The following is a 21,118-nucleotide window of genomic DNA, read 5'->3' as shown; positions in this document are numbered from 1 at the left end:
TTGGTGAACTCTGACCAGCTTCAGGTCACGGCGTTCTGCCGATCGGCTCCAAGCTGCACAGACTCTCTGGTTTTCAACGTCTTTTCAAACGAACCGTTTAGATTTCATTTTAATTCTGAAACTTGACGTTTCAGGACATTTGTTTCTCCAGTCTTATTTTAATTATGCATCAACATTTCATCCTTCCTGTTTCTAAGACAGTTTTATTGTCTGAACAGAAATATGTCTTTTTTTCTTATTTTGTAACATTCAAATAATATTTGACTAAACCTGGAGTTTCCGTGTGAAATTCAGCAAAAACCAGATTTTTCTTTACTGACTTTGAACAAGCAGTTCATTTATTTACTCACTTCTGTTAACATATTGATTATTAAAATTTTCCACTGAATTCTTATTTTTTTCTGAGAAGAAATCAATGTGAAATGCTCATCTGGATTGAAAATATGACCTTCTGTTGCTAAGCAACGCGACAGCTTCCTTGCCCGTCTGCGTGAAACCCAGAATCACTTGGGGTCGTTTTCAGTCCTGACCTTTTTTCTGTGTGATGTTTGTCCTATTTCCATAAATCGTCATAGATACATTGGGCTCCAGCTCCAGAGATTTATCTTTCCGGTTCAGAAGTTGCAGAAACAGGCGGTTGGTTCAGGCTGTTGTCATGGCGTTTTCCGGATGTTTCTGGACTCGTTTCCTTCCAGGCATCAGATCCCGGCGCTGTCAGCGATCATTAGCAGACAGAAGCTGCATTCAAAGGTTAATGATGCCCCTTTTTACAGACTCAGTTTGTAAATGACAAAGCAATCAATAGTACAGCCCTGAAGCTGTGATGGTTAAAACATCACATCTTCTGGGCCAAACTTTGGAGTATTATAATGTTACGATCTTCTAAATGATTAAATATCAGAGAATGTGATGTTATGATCCCTCTGGAGATTTTTATTCCAGCATTCATTAACCTCCAGTTCATCTTTTTATATTCTGTATCTTCTTTTCCCTTGAGCTCTAAATGTAATATCTGAATGTAATTTTCAGAAAGTTAAAACTACGGAGGAGATTGGAAACTTTTGCACGTTTCCTAGTATTCTGGACACTTTAGGAAGGTCGCCTGGTCGGAACATCGGACATATCTTCTGCAGAAATATGTCGGGTCATTTTTCAGCTCTCCACCAACAAGTGATTGAACAGCCAAACACTTTACATATTTCATCAGTATTTCCACACATTGGAGAAAGTGTTGAATATCAACTCTGTTATGATGAATGGAGTTCATACAGCTGTGCTTGTTTCCTTTTGTCTGCGGAGGCCATGAAGTTTAGATGACAAATGATGTGTGTAAAGAAAAGTTCTGCTGTTCCCTTTTATTTTAAACAATCAGTGAATTAATTCATCATAAATGTTCTGGTTTCAATAAAGAGAAGCAGGCTGAGCTGAACGATCTGATCCGGACTGGAGCTGAACAGTTTGGACTGCAGAACTCTGGTTCTGTGAGTTAGAACCAGAGGAGGTTCTACCTCACACACAAACCTCTCATTTTGACAAAAGTAAAATGAAATATATTCTGTCTCTCATTTTTCTGGTGTTTAACAAATAGAAATAACTGACGATGACAAACTTAACCAACCATGTCATAAATAATCTGGAATCAATACAACAATTAATACAACAATTCAGTCCAACTTTCATTCTTATTTTGCCGTTTTCTCTCCTGTCCCAATATTTAACTGTTCTAATACCAGAAAAGATTATTCCTAAAACATATCTGAAAGAAAATGCAGCTATATCCATGCTCTGCTAGCTGATATGCTATTGGCTGGTGTTTGTTGCTTTGTGTGACCCAGTTTTGTGTTTTTGTGTCTGGCAGAGGAAGAACCAGCAGCTGCTGCTGAACGTGTTTCTGTTGGCCGTGTGGGGAGTCGTCTTACTGGCCTGCCGCTTCTCCTGGATGGGCAACAAGCCGCCCAACTTCTCCAACTCAGACAACCCGGCCGCTGACTCGCCTTCGCTCCTCTCCAGAACTTTGACCTTTTTCCACCTACCTGCTGTCAACTTCTGGCTCCTCCTCTGCCCGGACACGCTGAGCTTTGATTGGTCGATGGACGCCTTGCCTCTGATCAGGAGCCTGGCCGACTGGAGGAACGTCCACACGGTTCTCTTTTACCTCGGATTGCTTTTGCTGGTTTGGTTTGGCCTGTGGATGCACTCAGCAACCAGGACCAAGGAAACCAATGGGAAAAGCCACCATTACATTAACGGCAGGAATGGGAACAGTAATGGACACAGTTACCACGAACACACAAACAACTCTCACACAGACACCAATAATATTTTCACCCAGAACGGAACCAGCAGCCTCTCAGAGAGCAGGACTTCACTGCCGACCTCGGAGAATGTGGTTTCTTTCTCCCTGGGCCTTCTGGCCATCCCCTTTCTACCTGCTACAAACCTGTTTTTCTATGTTGGCTTTGTGATAGCAGAGAGAGTGCTATACATCCCCAGCATGGGCTTCTGCCTGCTTGTTGCTGTGGGGCTGCGGTCGCTGTGTGTGCGAGTGCGACGCAGGTCCTGCAGGAGGCTGTTGCTGCTCTGCAGCGGCGCCATGCTCCTTCTGTTTGGGATGAAAACTGTGGTGAGGAATCAGGACTGGCAGAACGAGGAGATGCTCTACAAGTCAGGGATCTACGTCAATCCTGCTAAAGGTAAGACTGTCCTGACTCTGCTGAAATGATTAGTTGTAATAATTGTGATTAATCGATTATTGAAATAACAGTCAACCTATACAGACTCTAAAAATGGCCGTCTGTTGAAAGAGTAATTAAACCAAAACTGTACAAAAAATATATATTTTTTACATTTAAGATGAAAAAACTTTTATCTGTGATTTTAGCTTCATCCTGTTCAAATTCTGTAAAGGAAAATATATTAAGCATATTTTGCTATTCAATCATTAACCCAAAATACAATCAACAGATCAGTAAACAGTATTTTTTTAGTTGCAGAATCATCTTTTGGTACAAATGAACCAGGAATGTGTTATTGCATTCTATGCAATAAAATGTTTATTTTCTTATTTTAAAGGAATTGAATTAGTTGATTATTTGCATCTTGGTTGAATTGAAAATCTGCCAATTTTTAAAAATCAGATTAATCATCAAAATGATCAAGTACTAAAACAGTCCTAATCCTTGCCTTTAATTGTTTAAAGTCGGTGTTTAAACTTAAGCTCATCCACAGTTAAGCAGACATCTCTGCGTCCAACACATCACATTTTATTACCTGAATAACTGGAGGAGGTCTTTCAGCTTTCAATGTGTTCTTGTCTCCATCGGTTTTCTGCAATACTAAATAATTTAAAGTGAATCTGCTTCAAAATGTCTCCTTCACTCAGGATCACCACAGATAGACGGAGACCTTAGTGCACAGAGTAAAAGTAGGATAAGTTAAATTCTGCATATGGTATTATTCACCTGCCTTCAGTACAGCTGTGAGTTAAAACGGAGTTGTCAGTCTTGATGACGTATTTTCTCCTACTTTCCTGCCGTTTCCTGCTCAGAACGCCGTCCTCGCCTGTCCCCGACTGTCACTACCAGCCGCCCATAAAATATTCAAAAGGCTTCAAACTAATCAGACGCAGATTTAAACCCATAGCTAAGTTTGCGGAGTTGCTGAGCAGTGCAGCAGGCGCAGGCCTCACGGCGCAGCAGAAGGACACGTTGAGTTTCTAATTTCCCTTTCAGATTCTGCAGCGGAGCTGAGGCATGACAGCTGTTTGCTTTGGCAGGCCGACACGGTAGCAGCAATGTCCCGCCTTACATTCAACAAAGCTAATATGAGATTTGAAGGGAGCCCAACATCAGACACACAAACTGTTTGGATTGCTGAAATCCACACAATCTTTTTTAAATAGAAAAAGTGATGCAGGCTGCTAAGAAAACAGATCAGTCTGGATTTGTAGCTCGAATTGTTTTAACTTCTCCTTATTGATGGTCAAAACGCTGATTAGATTCTAAAGACCAGGACAGATTAGCCCACATTTAATGACTGTTTACCATTATCTTGTCGTCTTTGTGAGAGTTAGCTTTTAAATTATGCATCAAATGTTGGCATAAAGATCAGTGGCAGTTTATCCAGCAGACCAAATATATTCATATCTTTCAGAATTTGCATGCTCACCTCTTGAAATATGATCTCCTTCCAAATATTCCATCCAACCAATTCGTTCCAATAGTTAAATAACATGCAATGATACTGAGTTTAATAAATGTAGTAAAAACTTGTTTGTCATGATTCTAGAAACAAATCCACCATGCTTTATGATTTTATTTCCCTTTCGGTTTCAGCTCTTCTGCTAATGCGCCAACAGCAGAGCTAACTTTTCATTTAGTCTTTCCACTAACTTTGAAACGTTAAGTACACTTAGTTTTCTCTAAATTAATTTTTCAGCTCTTTCTTCATTCCCCTGGGACATTTGTTTCCACTGAAGCTTCAATATAAACAAAGAATCATCAGAATTATATGCCTGGATTCTAAAAGTGATCAGAAAAATAAAAACCCATCATGCAAAACAAAATCCCGACACCAACAGCAGGTATTAGAGGCAGGATGTTCTGTGAAATGTTGTGATCTATTATTAATAACTTTGTGGAGTTTAGGTCTTATTGCCACATAAAATCAGAGTTCACATATAGTACATATACTACATCCATGATTATTGTGTTTTAATCTACATTTATTTTACACTAATCAAGGATCTTTTATAAACTTTTCTACTGTATTCAGTGGAAAAAGCGAACATCACCTGTCAGTCTCTGTTCCTTGCTGTTAACTGCAGTTCATTCGGCTCCTCAGTGGCGCTGCGGTGGTTTTCTTTCAGGCTCAGTCCCTGGAAAACCGTTTTTTCTTACATGGCGCTCCCCTACAGAGCCATTTGTTGTGTGAGATCACCAGCTGCAGCAGAACTGCATCGTTTTAGACGTTAAAAACTGCTTAACAAACTTAACATTATTACAAAAGGTCCTTCCTGTTTTTAACAAAGTCTTCATCATTTACCATTTAGCTAATCTTTTCCTCTGTAACCTGTCAGCTTGGGGCAACCTGGGAAATGTTTTGAAGAGCCAGGGGAAGATGGATGAGGCTGAGCAGGCCTACAGAAACGCTCTGTATTACCGCAGCAACATGGCCGACATGCTGTATAACCTGTGAGTATGTATTTTCATACTTGTGTGCCGTTTGGGTTTATTTTCCTCTGGCTCTTGTGGATGTCAGTGTTTCTGTAAAGTGGCTGCAGAACCAGAGACGCAGTGCTTTGATCCCAGCTGTTCTCTCTGAGAAACTGCCCTCTTGTCTCATATTCCCCATCGTGTTGTTGCTGACAGGAGTATTAATGATGCCGTTTTAGTCAAAGAGGAAATGTAGAACACCAGGATTCCTTTGATTCCCACTCTTATCAGCTGCTTTTGTCTTGATTTGGAGCTTTAGCTCTGCACACTGCCTGCGTTGAGCTGTAAACCGTCTCACATGTCGTCCTGGTTTCTCTTTGTCTGCTCCAGAGGTTTGCTGCTGCAGGAAAGCAACAAGTTCTCCCAGGCGCTCCACTACTATAAGCTGGCCATTGGGAGCCGGCCAACGCTGGCTTGTAAGTACAGCTCTTGTCTTTTTATTGACAGCCTCCAGCCCTGGTGGTTGTGGCTGTGCCGTGTCCAGGCAACAGTGAACAAAGGCTGTGGTTATGTAAAGGGAAGTAATGGATGGCAAAGGGCAGCGGGTCTACGGCGGAGCTGAACATTCGAGCACAGCTGTGTGACCAGCTCTCTGAGCCCGCGCATGTCAACAGATCAAGCGAATGCATGATGTCATTCACCATGAATTCGGGCCGCGGCGCTCTCTCTGCTTTCATTCCTCCTTCAGTCTTGATCTTTTTCAGTTTTCTCACCTTCTGCTCCGTTATTTCTTCCTCCCAGTTCCAGGCTTCGGTCAGAGACAGATAAACAGAGTCCTGAACGTCTCGTCCTTCCTCCACCGGAGTAATTGAACATCTAATCAAGCTTGCGATAAAACTGGGAAATTCTAATTCAGCAATTATCCAATCTGCAGCAGCCGATAGCAGTTAATTACTCCGAGCTGCTGACATTTTGAACGCAGAATGTTAATGCGACAGTGTTCTTTCCAAGGTTACACCATCACTCACTGCTTAATTGTGAGCTAACTAGGGCACATTGTTGGCTTTTTATTCAGCCCACATCTTATTCTCTGATTAGAAAAAACGTTTTGTTTGGCTGCTTGTAGGAGGGTTTGAAAATGACTTCCTTTTGTCAGGGTTTGCACAGGTGCTTGAAAGCCTTGAAAATACTTGAATTTTTCAAGCTTAAGAAAGTGTCTGATTTCTGTTTAAAGTCCTGGAAGGAGCTTAACATTCAAACTGCACAGTTTAGTTATGAAGTCTAATCTTTTTGATTAAAAGCTTAAATCTGAAAAATGTTATTTACAGTTGAACCAGATATTTTACAGACACATTTTTTTTCACACTGTCAGAAGTTAAATCACACTAAACTTTTCTTGTTTTATGTTTGTTAGAAATACCAAATTTATTTACATTTGCTAAATGCTAGAGAACTTAGTAAGAACATTTTTTATTTCGTTTTCAGAATATTTATTATTACTAATGGCTCAGTCACTTATTGATCTGTGTAAATAAAGTAAAGGTTGGCTTATGTTTTATACATTAAACAAAGTTATTACGTCATATAGTGAATTAAAACTTTGTTGTCACTCTGTGTTCATTTGTGTTTTGGTGCTGGAAAAGTATGAAAACTTACCTTGAAAATTCTGGAAAAGTGCTTAAATTTTACTGAAAGACTGTTTTGTCTTTCTGTGTTTTTTTTTCTTCCTTTTTTTCTCTGAAGAGTTTTTGCGGCGCTAGTGGCTCGTATTTTTTCTACAGTAGGCAGACAGGAAGGAGGGTGAGGAGAGGGGGGAAGACATGCGGCAAAGGTCGCCGGGACCGGGAGTCGAACCCGCGACGAGGACTAAGGCCTCCAAACGTGGGGCGTGCTAACCCCCTGCGCCACCACAGCACGCCCCGTCTTTCTGTGTTTTATTAATTCTTCACAAAGGAAAGTGTTTACTGCAGAATCAAGTGGAACAGATAAAAAATGTGCAGGATGAGATAAAAACAGCAGAAACTGTTTAATTCCCAACTCGTCTCCTTTACCTTCATAATGCTGTTACTGCCTTGAAGAGCCTGGCAGATTGATCCGATGCGTCCAGTTTATTTATTCTAACCACCAGGCTTTCTTTAAAGAGGAAGGTCCTCTGGGACTAATTACTCACCAGCAGGTATTGATCAGAAGATCCCATCTTTGTCAGTCCAGATAAGTCGGCATAATGCCTGCTGTCAACTAGAAAAGATGGAAAAACTTCAGCCAGATTTTAGAAAAACTCACACTAACAATGTTTTTGTTTTCACAAACAGGATTTCACAAGTTTAACAAAACCCATAAAGAGTTTGAAACATTCCAGCGTTGATCAGTTCTAATCTGATCCAGCTGCAACAAGAAGAATAGAAATTGATCCTTTCTTGTGTTTTCCCCAACAGAATAAAACTTCTGGGTTTCAATCTCAGACTGGGTTTCAAATAATATCTGTTGGGTGTAATTATGTGCAGCTCAGATGTAACTAGAGATGATCAAATGCAAAAAACATACAAACAACTGGATAATTCATCACAAAATATCGTCTTACTAAATAGATCGTGTTTTAATATCCACAATCTCAGAACCACCATGAAGTACTGAGTTATTTAAAAAAAAATGAATGAATCAATATTCAAGTCAGTCGACTGTTTCACATGATCATAGTTCAGAAAACTGGATTAGCTGAGGAGCATGCACACATTAAACCAATTCAGTTTATTTCCATAGAGCCAATTCACAACAAATTTGTTTTCAAACAAGTTGAGTTAATTATTCAAATTAGTTTAAAACGTTTCTGTCTAAAGAAAGCCAGCAGAGCACCGAGTCAGGTGTCGCTTCTGTAACTGAGAAAACATAAAGTTAACAGATGAAATGGCAAATAATACAAGTTGGAGAGTAGTAGGAGAAGAAAGTGAGGAAAATGGTCAGTTTTTTCTTAGCAGCAGCAGAGACAGATCAGGATAACCTCAGCTCTTAAACTGAGGCATCTTCAGGGAGATCAGACACCGAAACGTTTTTAGATCCCAGAAAATCGTCTGTTTCAAACAGAAATGCAGAAATTACCAGGAAAGAGATGGAAAAAAACCTTCATGACTTTATTTTAGTGTCTTCATCAAACATCTTGATCAAGCATCCAAACCTTCTGAGTCAGGACAGCTTTAATGGTTGTAAACATGCTTCTGCTGTCATGAAAGATAAAGGAATAAAACTCGTTTGACACAGAGAAACGGATGTTTCAGGCGACCACAAAGAAATGGATCTACAGCTGCGAGGGATGTAATATGATTATGGAAATCAATAAACAGCCATCACTGAGCTGAGTGCTGTCGGATCGATCTGTTTATGCGGCACCAGTCCACACAAGTCATGTACAAATGCCCAGGCAGATACATGCAATAATCCAGTTCAGTCTAATTCAATCCTGTAAATACCATTCAGTTGGTCACAGTCACATTTCTGTCCAGTCCTGTTGTAATGCAGTAAAAAGCATGGAGACCAAGTCCATTAGAATGATAAACGCCTGACGCCAGAGATCAGCCTGACCTTCACCTCCTGCTTGTTGGTTTTTTCTCCAGCCGCCTACTTGAACACGGGCATCATCCTCATGAATCAGGGCCGTCTGGACGAGGCCAAGCGGACCTTTCTGACCTGCGCCGACATCCCCGATGAGAACCTGAAGGACCCCCACGCCCACAAGAGTTCAGTCACCAGCTGCCTGTACAACCTGGGCAAGCTGCTGCATGAGCAGGGGCAGCAGGAGGTACCACACCCAAACGCCTTCAGCAAACCTGCCAGCACACCTTGTTTCCACTGAGCATGTAATCACACAATTTGACTATTAGAAAGTAAATTAGCTTCATGGAAACATCATTTTAAAGAAACTCTAGTTATTTGACAAAAGGTTTTGTCAGCAGGGTTTTTTTGGCCTTATCAGAATTGATCTGTTTTGCAAAACTGTAATGGAAGCAGTTTTTACGGATCAGATAATCAAACCACAAAGACGACAGGAAGTATTTGGAAGATCACAATATACTTTATAATGACTTATTGCATATTCACATGTGATTTTGAGCTTCTGATTTAATGGAAACGCTACTAATGACAAAGTTTTGCTCACATTTGTAATCAGAACCAGAATCTGCAGCCCTAATAAGCTGGATTTACGTTTTTTTTAAATGGTGAGAAATTTCTATTTCTAAAGTAAGATAAATTGTAACAATTTCTTATTAATTCTTCTAATTTTTTATGTAAATTACATTTAGCTTCTTTTTATTACCAGTTCAATATTGATGTTATACTTTATACAGCAGTGTAGATCAGTTTTAGTTTTTATACTTTTTCCTGATAAATGTCCTGCTGCTGTGGGAGTTGAATTGCTTTTCATTCCCTTCATAAAGGACGATTTCAAACCACAGTAAACTGAGATGAAGCGCAGGATGCTGCTGACGGAGCCTTCAGGGGACGCTGAGTAAAACACTTGCTTTTATACGGACATTTTTTAAATTGCTCATAAGGGACGTTGTGTTTGCACAGATAATCCTCAGGCTGTTCTGAACAAATTCACTCTATCTCATGCCCCTAAAGACCCAGTGGCCGTTTTTCCAATGTTGCACGTTTATATTGAGTATAAGCAGTGATGCTGTAGATTCGATCAAAGCTGCAGCTGTAGTTCTGCTGGTTCAGTACTTTATAAACTGTTTGCATGCTTGAACCTAAAACAGTCCCCATTTAAACTTGGGGTCCTCTGAGGTCAATTTTTTGACATGCACCACATCTAACCAGCACTGTTCTGGTTGTGCTAACAGCCGTGACGTGCAGGATAGAGGCTTTGTGCTCAGCTCTGTATGAACCACCCAACCGGAGACCCCCGATTCCACGCTGGGTATTCATATTGGCCGGACCCGGCCGCGCCGGAGCAGTTCCCCAAAGCCAGTTTTTTTTTTATCTGGGAGAGTCTATCTGCTTTTTCTTACACAAACAACCCTTACCTTCTTTTTCTCATTTCTTTGTTTCTTTCACAGGAGGCTATCTCCATGTTTAAAGAAGCAATACAGAAAATGCCAAGACAATTTGCACCGCAGAGCCTCTACAACATGCTGGGTGAGTGCTGCTTTTGTTTCCGGATCATGAGAATAAAACACTATTACTGTTCCTTTAAACAGTCTGAGAAAGATGATGGTAATTCACAATGTTTGGGTTGATACCTGTGAACATGCATTAAGGTAACACCTCAAACACTTTGCTTTCCTGTGTGCGATGGTGGACAAGCTAAACCCGGTATTTAGCAGAATATAATGCTAAAACCAGTATTTATTGGAAGCTAATGCTAAAGTGCTATACTGACACAGTATATCTGGATCTATTGCTAAAGCACAATATCAGTTCAGCGGAAACTAATGCTAAATGCTATACCAACATGGTATTTACCAGAAGCAAAGAAAAAACCCAGAAATGTTGAAATATTCAGGTCAATAACCGCCTCTCAAAAACCAAAACGTTATCTCATCTCACATTGTGAAATGAGAAGTTTGACCTGAATGGGGGTCTTCTGACAGAAAAGCCTGTTTTAACAAGGCAGTAATAGATTTTTGTTAACATGTTGAACAGATTTAATCTGCAGCTCTGGTTGTTGGACTACAGCTGTACACCAGCTGTTCTCAGACTCATTCCTCTGCTCTTGATTTCATTATCTTTCCTCTAACCTTCCCACTTCTTCCTTTCAAACCTTTGCTGTTTAATATTTACACAAAGAGACAAACAGTTGAAACCTGGGATGTCTGTAATGCCCGGGGCTTGTTTGTGTGTTGGCAGAATACAATATGACAGAGCTTTGGAGATTATGTCAAAACGTTGATTAAAGCTCCCGGCACCATTAAGGGGCGACATGCCGTTTCAAATGGAGGCGCTGGGCCAGAGATCTATGATTTCTGCTGCTTAGCGCCGCTTCCTCACTGGACTGATTTGCACATTTGGCTCTGGTGCTCATATCTGTTTCCAGTTTCGCTCACTTTGCTCCTCTCATGCTGTTTGTCAGACGCCAACGAGCAGCAGCTTTCATCAGAGGCAGACCTGGGTGGTAATCTGCACCCTGCTGGTCTCCCTCCAACGCTCTCTGGTGGGCTCAGGAATGCTGCTCACTCTCAAACCGGTTCGCAGCTCCTTGGACTCAGTGTCACTTCTAATTGCATGTTAGTTTTTGTGCTTATCTCAGACACAGAACCTCTGCCAGGGAGCAGACCCATCAATAAAACAGGAGGTCAGAGATAAAAACCTGTAAATAACAGAATCCAGATAAACCTCACTGTACAGACACTCAGATTAAAGTTACAGCAATAATTATTTATTGGAGTAACCGCAGGGCTCCCTTATTGAATTCAAAATGAGGTTAAGGACTCGGGTTGAGTTTCAAAACTTGCATAGTAGCAGTAGGAATATGAAAAAGAAATGACAGAATGGAAACCCTGTGGTTTCTGAAGAAACCGTTCATCTCCTATAAATCTCAGTTTCTCAGCAACCACATTCATGATAATGTAACATAAATAATTTATCTTCAACCTGATAAAAACAAGGCTGAATAGATGGAGCCATATTCTTAATTTTCCAATTCTAACCCGCTGTACATTTATATGAAATTATCAATTATTTCAATCAGCAGGTTTTAACACACTGCCTTCCAGACTGTAGCTCTATTCAATTCTATTCAATTTTATTTCTATAAAGCCATTTCAACAAAGTCAGTTCAATCACACATACTTTCAGTTCATTATTAAAATTATCTTAAAAATTTTCTAAGGAAACTCAGCAGCTCATCCAGTCGTTGACTTGCAGAATTCCTTCCTCTGGACCAGCAGGGGGCGACAGCACACAATCATATGTGTTGAGTCATTGACATGACTGAGGATGCATGTAGCAACAGTGGAGAGGAAAAACTACCCGTTAACAGGAAGAAACCTGATATCTGATCCAGAACGTGTCAAACAATTATTCAGGCTTTTATCTAATATCAGAAGAACTTTATGTATTTATATTTTTGTATTTGTCTGTGGAATGTAAAAATAATTAAGTCAGTCTTTGACTGGAATGAAACTTCCCTTTCAACTGAGTGCAGTGGCTGACACGTACAACACACATCAACAGTAAAACACATGGATGATCAAACTCCATAACACAAAAGCAGAAATGCAACAGAAAAACGCTGCAAATAAAAACTGTTTGAGTCACAAAACATAGAACCAAGCACCTGCAATTAACAAAACAAATGTGAATAAACAATCAGCAAACACAGGAAGGAGAAGCTAACGAGAAAACTGCAAACTGCCAAAAACAACTACATGTACAAAATGTTGCCAACTTGCTACATAATAAGGAAGTCCTCCAGACCACTAGGGGGAGTCTGGAATCAGTAATATTAGCTAAGTTAAGACGCTGATGTTCAGTAATATTGAAAAAGACATGAAGTATAACAATCTTTTCCTTCAGTGAGTTTGCAGCTTTTCATTTTTGCTGCTGCTTTTATGAATTTACGCATTTCCCGTCTAGCTCCTGTTTCCTGTTGCAGAATTTTGTTTGTGGTTGCATCGTTTTCCATTTGCATTTGTTTTGCTAGTTGTATGGGTGTTTTTCTATTTTCTGGGATTGCAGTGTTTTTTGGTTGCAGTGTTTTTCTGTTGTGTGTTTTGAAGCGTCTGGCTCTTCCGGCCCCTTGTTGCCGGTTGCAGCTGTCAGCCACCGTTTGAGGACTGTCACCAGAAGAAGAGCAGGAAGCAGTTTGGTGTCTTGGCCTGTGACTCTGTGACCCCTGATCTGACCTTGTGACCCCCAGGTGAAGCCTACATGCGCCTGAACAAGCTGCCTGAAGCGGAGCACTGGTACAGGGAGTCTCTGAGAGCCAAGCCAGACCACATTCCTGCTCACCTCACCTACGGAAAACTCCTGGCTATCACAGTAAGACTTCATTTGAAACATTTTGCACCGAAATAAGTAATCTGGATCATACTCAGCTTTCAGAACGTTCTCTAATTCAATGCAGCAACTAGCTTTAGCTCATTAGCTCTTATTTCACAGTTATGTTTCTGTGGAGAGGTTTTTCCCATCACAATATTGATACTGGTGGAATGAAGCTCCAATCCTCCAGATCTACTGTCCTGTGATTTTTCCACTTGTCTCTTCTCCAACATGCCAGCCTTTCATTCAGCCTGCAGAGCTGAATGAAAGGCTGCTGATGAGGGGATTCAGCTGCGCTGCAGCAGCCAAACGTTTCAGGATATAGTGACTGAAGAACCCGAACTCAGGTTTAGGCTTCAGCTCAACATTAAAACCTTCTTTCATTGAAATCTCATTCATGTTGCATATTTGATGAAACAGACAACCAACTTCCTAAAACATAGTAAAAAATAAAAAAGTAGTTGCTTGGCTTCCTTCTGCATCTCAATGAGCAGAAAAAGTTTCCAAAGATTCATCTTTTATTGAATCTCTTTCTCTGTCACTGTCTGGCCCTAAAGGAACAGACATGAATAAAAGACATTGTTTCTGTTCCTACGGAAAACTTCCTGAACTCAATTTCCCACCTAAACAGAAGTTAAAATTTGCTCCTTTGTACTTATTATGCTGCTCCTTAGAATACCAACAACCATGCAGCCTGTAGAGAGGGAGGGAACGATGATTCTGTTTGTTGTATGTATTTGTGACAAATGATGGGAATTATTAGTTTGATGCATTTAATGATTGAAAATAAAATCAGATTTTCAGTATTGATCACTGATCAAGTGTTTGATTGGTGCATCTCCAGTTTTCTCCTTGTTATTAATTCTTGTTCATCCTCACTTATCAGTCTTGGAATCTTTCAGGGAATCTTTGTTCTCAAAAACCTTAAAAGTTTCGGTTTATCATCAGTTCATGCAGAAACTGAGGAGTAAAACCTCAAGCTGGTCGTTCAGAGGTTCTGTTCAGAAAATAGTTTGGCATAAATTCAGGTTTTACTTCTTAGCAAAGCAAAAACAATAATTCCATTTCCATTTACATCATTGTAATAGCAAAAGAAAAATATTCTAATCTGAATATAAACCCTGATGTGTTCTTAAATAACCTGCATAATAAGTTTAAATTGGGTTTTGAGCATCAGGCTGGATGAGTTTTCGGTTCTGCACCCTGACTGTCTGAACAAACAGATGAGCTAAGAGTCGCTGTGTGAGCTGGTTTGAGGTGAAAACAGAGTTTCGATCATCTGAACCGTGTCTGGCCGCCGCTGCCCGTTCCTGCCGGCATGCAGCTCCTGATCGCTGCCGCCTCGCATGTCAGCAGCGTTTAAAATGATGAAACGCAGAGCAGGAAGTGGACCGGCCTGCAGCCCTCAGGCTTCGCTCCCTGTGGAACAACTCTTCATGATGAAGACACTTTAGATGCTGACCGGGTTTCAGGTTCACTTCCCCGCGAGCTGCAGGGAGGCTGCCGGATGGCGCTCTGCTGCAGGGTCACACAGAGGTCACGGAGGGGTCACACAGAGGTCACACAGGGGTCTGGTGAGGATGGTGGCGCTGAGCAGGTAGCTGACATCTGGAGCGATGAAGAAGTTAATGATGAAGATCAGTTCTGGGTTTCAGGTCATGATGGCGCCGCCGGCTGGGATGCATGTTGACATTTTTCCGTCACTTCCTCGGTAAGAGCCGACGTCAGAGTGGGAGCTACGTCTGCAGCTCGCCTGGTGCTATCAGGGATTTAAGGTGTGAGGAGTCTGCAGTGAGCTCGCCATGTTTGGAGCAAGAGGAAGAGCGCATACAGCTGCTTTTCTCATCCGTCTTTTCAACCCCCTCTTGGCTTTATTATGCTTTCGAGTTTCTCTCACAAGAGGAAGAGAAGCTAACAGCGGACTCATCTCAGGAACATTTATTTGCAAAAGTTTCTCTGTGCTTTTCTACCTCTGAGGATGTTGTTCTGTTTCTCTAAGTCTGTTGTTGTTAATGCGTTTGGGCCTTAAAGGCACCCATCCCTCCATCCAGACCAGAACAAAAATGCACAGATGTGATGCTGGTCAGACATGAACTTTGACCCAGACTGGTACACCACCACTCAGCGCCTCCTCTGGTAAACATGTACCTGATTTTCAGATTTTTACAGTAGAAGATGTGGTTTTTAAATGGACTGTAACTCACTGTATGAAGCTTTTAATTTCATTAATTGCAGGATCTGTAATTAATGACATTGTCATCAAAAACTATCGACAAACTAAGCAGCATTTTCTTTATGGCCGTACTAGAAACCGATGAATGCACGCCTTAATCCAACTCCAGTCCGCCTTAATCCAACTCCAGTCCGCCTTAATCCAACTCCAGTCCGCCTTAATCCAACTCCAGTCCGCCTTAATCCAACTCCAGTCCACCTTAATCCAACTCCAGTCCACCTTAATCCAACTCCAGTCCACATTAATCCAACTCCAGTCCACATTAATCCAACTCCAGTTCGCATTAATCTAACTCCAGTCCGTTTGTCTAGAAAGTCCGTTTCGGCTGGGGAGGTCTGAATGGAAACGTCGCTCTGGGTTTGGATGAAGTGAACTATGGTTCAGTTTGAATACATAATGTGAACGCCAGGGAGACTGGAGACCGCTCCAAAAGCAGGCAGTGGACTACAGCGCAGGGCATTCTGGGTAAATACAAACAAAACAAACACACTAGCCTAGCAGTAGTGGGAGAAATGTCTTTTACCAAAAAAAAAAAGAGAAATCCACCAAGTTCTAAAATCTGACTCCATTTTTGTTTCCATTTGTTGAAGAAGGAAGTTGCTCTTCAGAGGTTTTTGTCAGTGGTTCTCGGTGCAGCGCCCCCGCAGGGAAGGAGGGGAACAGGTTGGTTTGAGTCAGAGCAGAGAGAAAAAGAACCAGCTGGAGGTGGAACAAATGCTGCTGTTTTCGTCTCCAGTCGAACTGAGTCTACTGGGCTTTCAGGTGTTAAACATCCTCAGATTTTCTGCTTGCTCTGGTCAGTCTGAGCTGTGATTGGTTCCTTGTTCCAATCTGCAGAGAGTAAAGGAGCTCTCTGCATCTGAAGAGTTTTAAACCGGCTGTTCCAACTCGCCCAGCCTCCAGAATCGATTCGCTCGTCTCTCTAAAGGCCGGAGTAAATGTTCGATTGAATAAAACTTGTGTGATCCTTATAAATATGCGAGTCTCCAACTCCCTGCAGACCCATAAGGTTCTCTGTGGCTGCGCTCACACACTTTCCACACACTGTCCTGTTTCATCAGGCACACACACACACATGCTGGCCTCCGGTGCTTCTGCTCTGGAAGTGTTTCTCCCTCAGATTAAAGCGGTAATGAATGAGCCTTCTCTGGGCCAAACATGACACCGTGCACTTTTGACGGATGACACGTGAGGAGGAGAGAATAACACTTGTGGTTCCCATGTTTCATGTCCGTTTATTGGGATTTAATGTTGCAGCAGTCTGTGGTTGAGGTGGGGGGCATTCAGTTCATGCAGAGGTATCTGGGCTGCTGAGCAGACCTTGGTGTTTTCATAATGAGCAGCTTTGAGAAGTGGGTGCAGAAATAATGACGCAGCTTCTAATCCTTCTCTCTCAGGGGCAGAAAACAGAAGCTGAGCGCTACTTCCTGAAGGCCATCCAACTGGATCCCACTAAGGGCAACTGCTACATGCATTACGGTGAGATTTCTGTTTTTATTTCAAATTGACACATCCTGACTTCTTATTCTCACATCTCAGTTATTTGATTTGGCTGTTAAAGATGTTCTGCACAAAGGCAGGAATTTACACATTTTGAACGCCTGTCTGGACGCCTGTTTGTTGACCCTTTTGTCACGTCTTCCTCCAAACATCAAGAATCTCTTTCTGTGTGTGGTTAGAGAGTTTTATGAGAACAGAGGATGATTTCCTCTTATTGTTCACTTCAGTTTGATGCGGACATGGAACGTGACAATTTCAGCGTCTCTCTTGTCTTCAGTCATTTTTAAATCTCTTAAAAACATTCAATTTGATTATCATGTTAAATAAATCATATATTTCTTTAAAGATGTCAGCTGACTGTCATTGCAAAAGGCTTTTATTACAAAATATAAGAAAATGATGTGAATAAAGATGTTATAGGACAGGGTTTTTCAAAGTGGGAGCCACCATGAAGACTCAGTAGTCTCAGAAAGCTGCAGGGAAGATCAGAAAAAAATATAAAAATGTAAAAAATAAATACATTTTATTTTTTAGCGACGCTGGTGACATTCCAAACTTAAATGTATGCCTACAACTTCCATGATGTTTCACCTGCTGTCCTTCTTTTAATTTTATTTTCACTGCTGAAAAAGCTTTTTTAGAAACAGAAACATTTGAGTTAAGAAAAATATATTCTGTTTATCAAAAGCCTCTGAAGCTGCTGAGCTTTTTGTGACTTCAACCAGTTTTTTACAATCAGAAGTGGTTGAGAAACTTCCCTGAAGTCAATCAGGCGATCTGCTGAACTTCAGTGGGTGGTTCAGCGGTGATGGTGCTAACAAAGTCAAACAAGGTGATAATTCCTCTTTATTTTGGACCTTCCAAGGATCAATGAATCTGCAGCCTTGCTGGTCCTCCATGATCCCATCAGAGGTTCAGTGTAAGTCAGGTACGCCTATTAAAGTGCAAATCTTTTCCAATAAACACTTTCACCAAACATCCACTGACCTATCAGGGTCAGCTAATCTGCACTGACCAAACAGGGATGGTGTGTAAAGTTCCTATCTGGTGTTTCAGTGCAGGCCTGAGCCAAAGTAAACATTGTTACAGCGTGTCCCTCTGAGCCTTCAGGAGAACCTGCTCATGTTTTAACAGTACTGCTGTTTTCTCCTGCAGGTCAGTTTTTACTGGAAGAGTCGCGGCTCCTGGAAGCAGCGGAGATGGCGAAGACGGCCGCCCGCCTCGACGGCGGGGAGTTCGATGTGGTGTTCAGCGCCGCTCACATGCTCAGGTACGGCCTTCAACACAGACCTCTCTGTCTTATTTTTGATTTCCGCGGTCTAGGTGCACGCACATAGATGCTGCATAGTATTTCAGAACGGTTTTCCTTGGCTTGCCGAAAGCAGTGTGTCTGCACGCTTTATCCGAGGGCTTACTCCATTTCTCCGCCTGCGTGATTTTCTTGGCTGGACGTTGTAATCCCTCTCGCTGAACGGTGGTAGAATCCAGAACTGAAGCTTTAACTCATCGCAGCGAGAGATGTTCAAACTTCAGCTGTCTCTGGATCTGAGTCTCACTTGGAAGTGTATTTGTTTGATGAGGCTGAGCAGAAAAGCTCTGAGGCCGGAGAGTCGGTGAACATGAGTCATGATTGGAAAAAGTGTCAAAGCTGAACACAACTTCAACCAACGGAGACATCTTAGTTAAAACTTCTCATGCGTCATTGTTGGGATCCTGTGGGATCCACACCGCGAACAGACTTCAGCGTAGAGACCTTCAGCGTAGAGACCTCTGGAAGCCTAAGCGTTTCTCAGGCAATGCTTGGGTTGAACTCATCTCCGCCTGCTTGGCATGGGGTCCTGCTCTTCTGCAGCTCAGGCTCTTTATGTGTTTGTGTTGGACACGGACGTGGAAAGACCTCTACTTGATGCAGACAGAAGTGAATCTGCGCAGGAGAAGAGAAGAGATTAGAAGGAGAAGCAGATACTTACCAGTGTGTAAATGTTGTTTATGGCTCTCTGGGGTTTTCAGGTTGTCAGCATTTGGATTCTGAACTAATAATTCCCGCCTGCCTCCTTTAGCGCATCACTGAAAATGTGAATGTAGAAATGCTAGGGAAAATTTTTAAAGTTTTTGCCATGTTTTCCAGGTTATTTATTTGTATTATGACTGATATTCAAAACCGTTTCATGGTTAGGAGTTGGGTAAAGCCAAATATTACAAAGCAGTTGTCGTTTTAATTCAGAATAAAACAAAAACTTTTTGCTTTTCGTTACCATGTAGCCCTCCTTTTTTCTCTCAGGTGATTAAATCGGCCGTTCTTCTCAACATAAAACCCCCACTTCCTGTAAATCTTGAGCTGGTCGTTGGAAATCCAAAGTGACCCAAAGCTACTTCAAAATAAGAGCTTGAATGTAAGCTACTTTTTGACAGTCGGTAACCAAAATTTCAACACAGATGTCAAAATGTATTGAGCTGAAAGTTTACAAAACAGCAAAATAATTTAGAATTTATCTGTAAACATTCATTTAGGAGAAGCTAAGTGCACTAAGAGTTTCCACAGTTAGCAAAAACGTGCTAAATGAAAAATTAGCTGTGATTTTAGCACGTTAGTGGATTAGCGGAAGTGTGTCCAGCACTGTTAATTTGCATGTTCAAAGTGAAGACCCAGCCATCCATCCATCCATCCATCCATCCATCCATCCATCCATCCATCCATCCATCCATCCATCCATCCATCCTTCTTCTTCCGCTTATCCGTTCAAAGTGAAGACTTTAAATTAAAACCACAAGAAAGCTGATTGGTTATAAACCCACCAGGATTGAAGGAGTCTGACTCTGAAGTCTGACTCTGACCTGAATCCTCACTGACGTCGATTCGCTAACAGACTTTGACATCCTAAATGAAGCTGTGGGTCCAGACGGCCGCCGGCTTTGATCCAGGTAATATCAGGCGCTGCTCACTCAGCCGTCCAGCTGCTGTCCTTGACTTTGTCAGAGGGAAATTATTTGCAATTAGACGTTACTGCCATTAGGGAAAAAGCTGCAGCTGTGGATCCTGAAGGTGGTTCTGGAGAGAGCAGAGCATTAGTTCAGATAAAGGAAATGTTGCTGCTGTTTGAGAACGAGACGCCACAGACTTTAAATAAAACACAATATTTATGTCTTGACTGCAGATCTCATCTCAGGTGTCGCATTTTTAGGTAATAATTCTGACAAACGACCTTTCCTCAAATCCTGTTTGTCACAGTGAAACGAGACGTTTTCTTTGTTTTAATCTCATTACAAGGTAATCATATTTTCTTTTTTCAATATCTTTGAATATATCGAACTGCAATACACACTAACCAGTTATGACTCAGATTGTGTTTATTTGCTCCAATGAGCAGCTGCCTCCACCGTCGCAGCTAAACATTTCTGTTAAAAATACTTTTTCATTGATCTGATGTGATATTAAAATTTTTGAAGACTCTGAATTTGAGGTTTTTATTAAAATGAACTGAAATAAATGCTTGAAATCCATCAGTATGCTTTTATCCCCTTTAAGTGAATTTCTCTTAAATATCCAGTGAACCAAACATCCCAAATCAACTAGATGTGAATGACTTTACTGGACTAAAACTCCTCAAGTAATAAACCCTCAAGCCGTAATACGTAAATCTGATTTCCATCCTCAAACAGAGTCGAGTGATTTGCAGGTTTGAGCAGAAAGCAGAAAGTTCTGGTTGCGTTTCTTCATGCAGTTCCTCCATGTTATTTTCTCCGTGACCCCTGGGAACCGGTAAACACTCCGGGTTCAAGGCCTGGGCCAAAGCCAGCAGCAATAAAATTGACTAACGATCGCCTCTCCCTTTTTTTCCCTTTTCAGACAAGCCAAGCTCAACGAAGCAGCCGAGAAGTATTACGGACAAGCAGCGAGCCTAAGACCCAATGTGAGTAAAACCTTGACTCGCTATTCCTCCTCATTACCTTTTACTTTGATGGATGCGCTGCAATTACGGTCAGACTGACTTTCCAATATCATTACTGGCCGTTCTGCGTCTAACAACGGGATTCATTGTCAGTCCTGCTCAGAATAATGAGTTCTTGAGTTTTCCTGAGCTCAGAGGTTTGCTTGTGCAACATCCATCAACAAGTTCAAAGGAGGGGCCGGGGTAAGCAGATTGGAAAGAATAACGATACGAACACCGAGCCGGAGGACGGGGATCCTGAAACTGAATGGAGCCCTGACGGGACGGGTCCGCTTGTCTGAGGGGGGAGAGTGTTTAGCATGCGG

At 41.6% G+C, this 21,118-nt stretch overlaps 1 protein-coding gene across 1 annotated transcript in view; it reads left to right on the top strand.

The window, feature by feature from the left end:
* The window catches only part of LOC102226718 (transmembrane and TPR repeat-containing protein 2), a 91,524-nt gene that overhangs the window by 59,709 nt on the left and 10,697 nt on the right, over positions 1 to 21,118 (top strand). Inside the window, exons 3-11 of the mRNA XM_023348459.1 lie at positions 1,859 to 2,693; positions 5,078 to 5,192; positions 5,544 to 5,629; positions 8,762 to 8,946; positions 10,208 to 10,286; positions 13,009 to 13,130; positions 16,761 to 16,842; positions 18,019 to 18,133; positions 20,711 to 20,774. Of these exons, the coding sequence (XP_023204227.1) occupies positions 1,859 to 2,693; positions 5,078 to 5,192; positions 5,544 to 5,629; positions 8,762 to 8,946; positions 10,208 to 10,286; positions 13,009 to 13,130; positions 16,761 to 16,842; positions 18,019 to 18,133; positions 20,711 to 20,774 (1,683 nt within the window). The remainder of the gene's footprint in view (positions 1 to 1,858; positions 2,694 to 5,077; positions 5,193 to 5,543; positions 5,630 to 8,761; positions 8,947 to 10,207; positions 10,287 to 13,008; positions 13,131 to 16,760; positions 16,843 to 18,018; positions 18,134 to 20,710; positions 20,775 to 21,118) is intronic.

Source organism: Xiphophorus maculatus, chromosome 2, assembly GCF_002775205.1.
Source record: "Xiphophorus maculatus strain JP 163 A chromosome 2, X_maculatus-5.0-male, whole genome shotgun sequence".
NCBI classification, from domain to species: Eukaryota; Metazoa; Chordata; class Actinopteri; order Cyprinodontiformes; family Poeciliidae; genus Xiphophorus; species Xiphophorus maculatus.
This window is presented reverse-complemented; position numbering and strand designations above follow the sequence as displayed.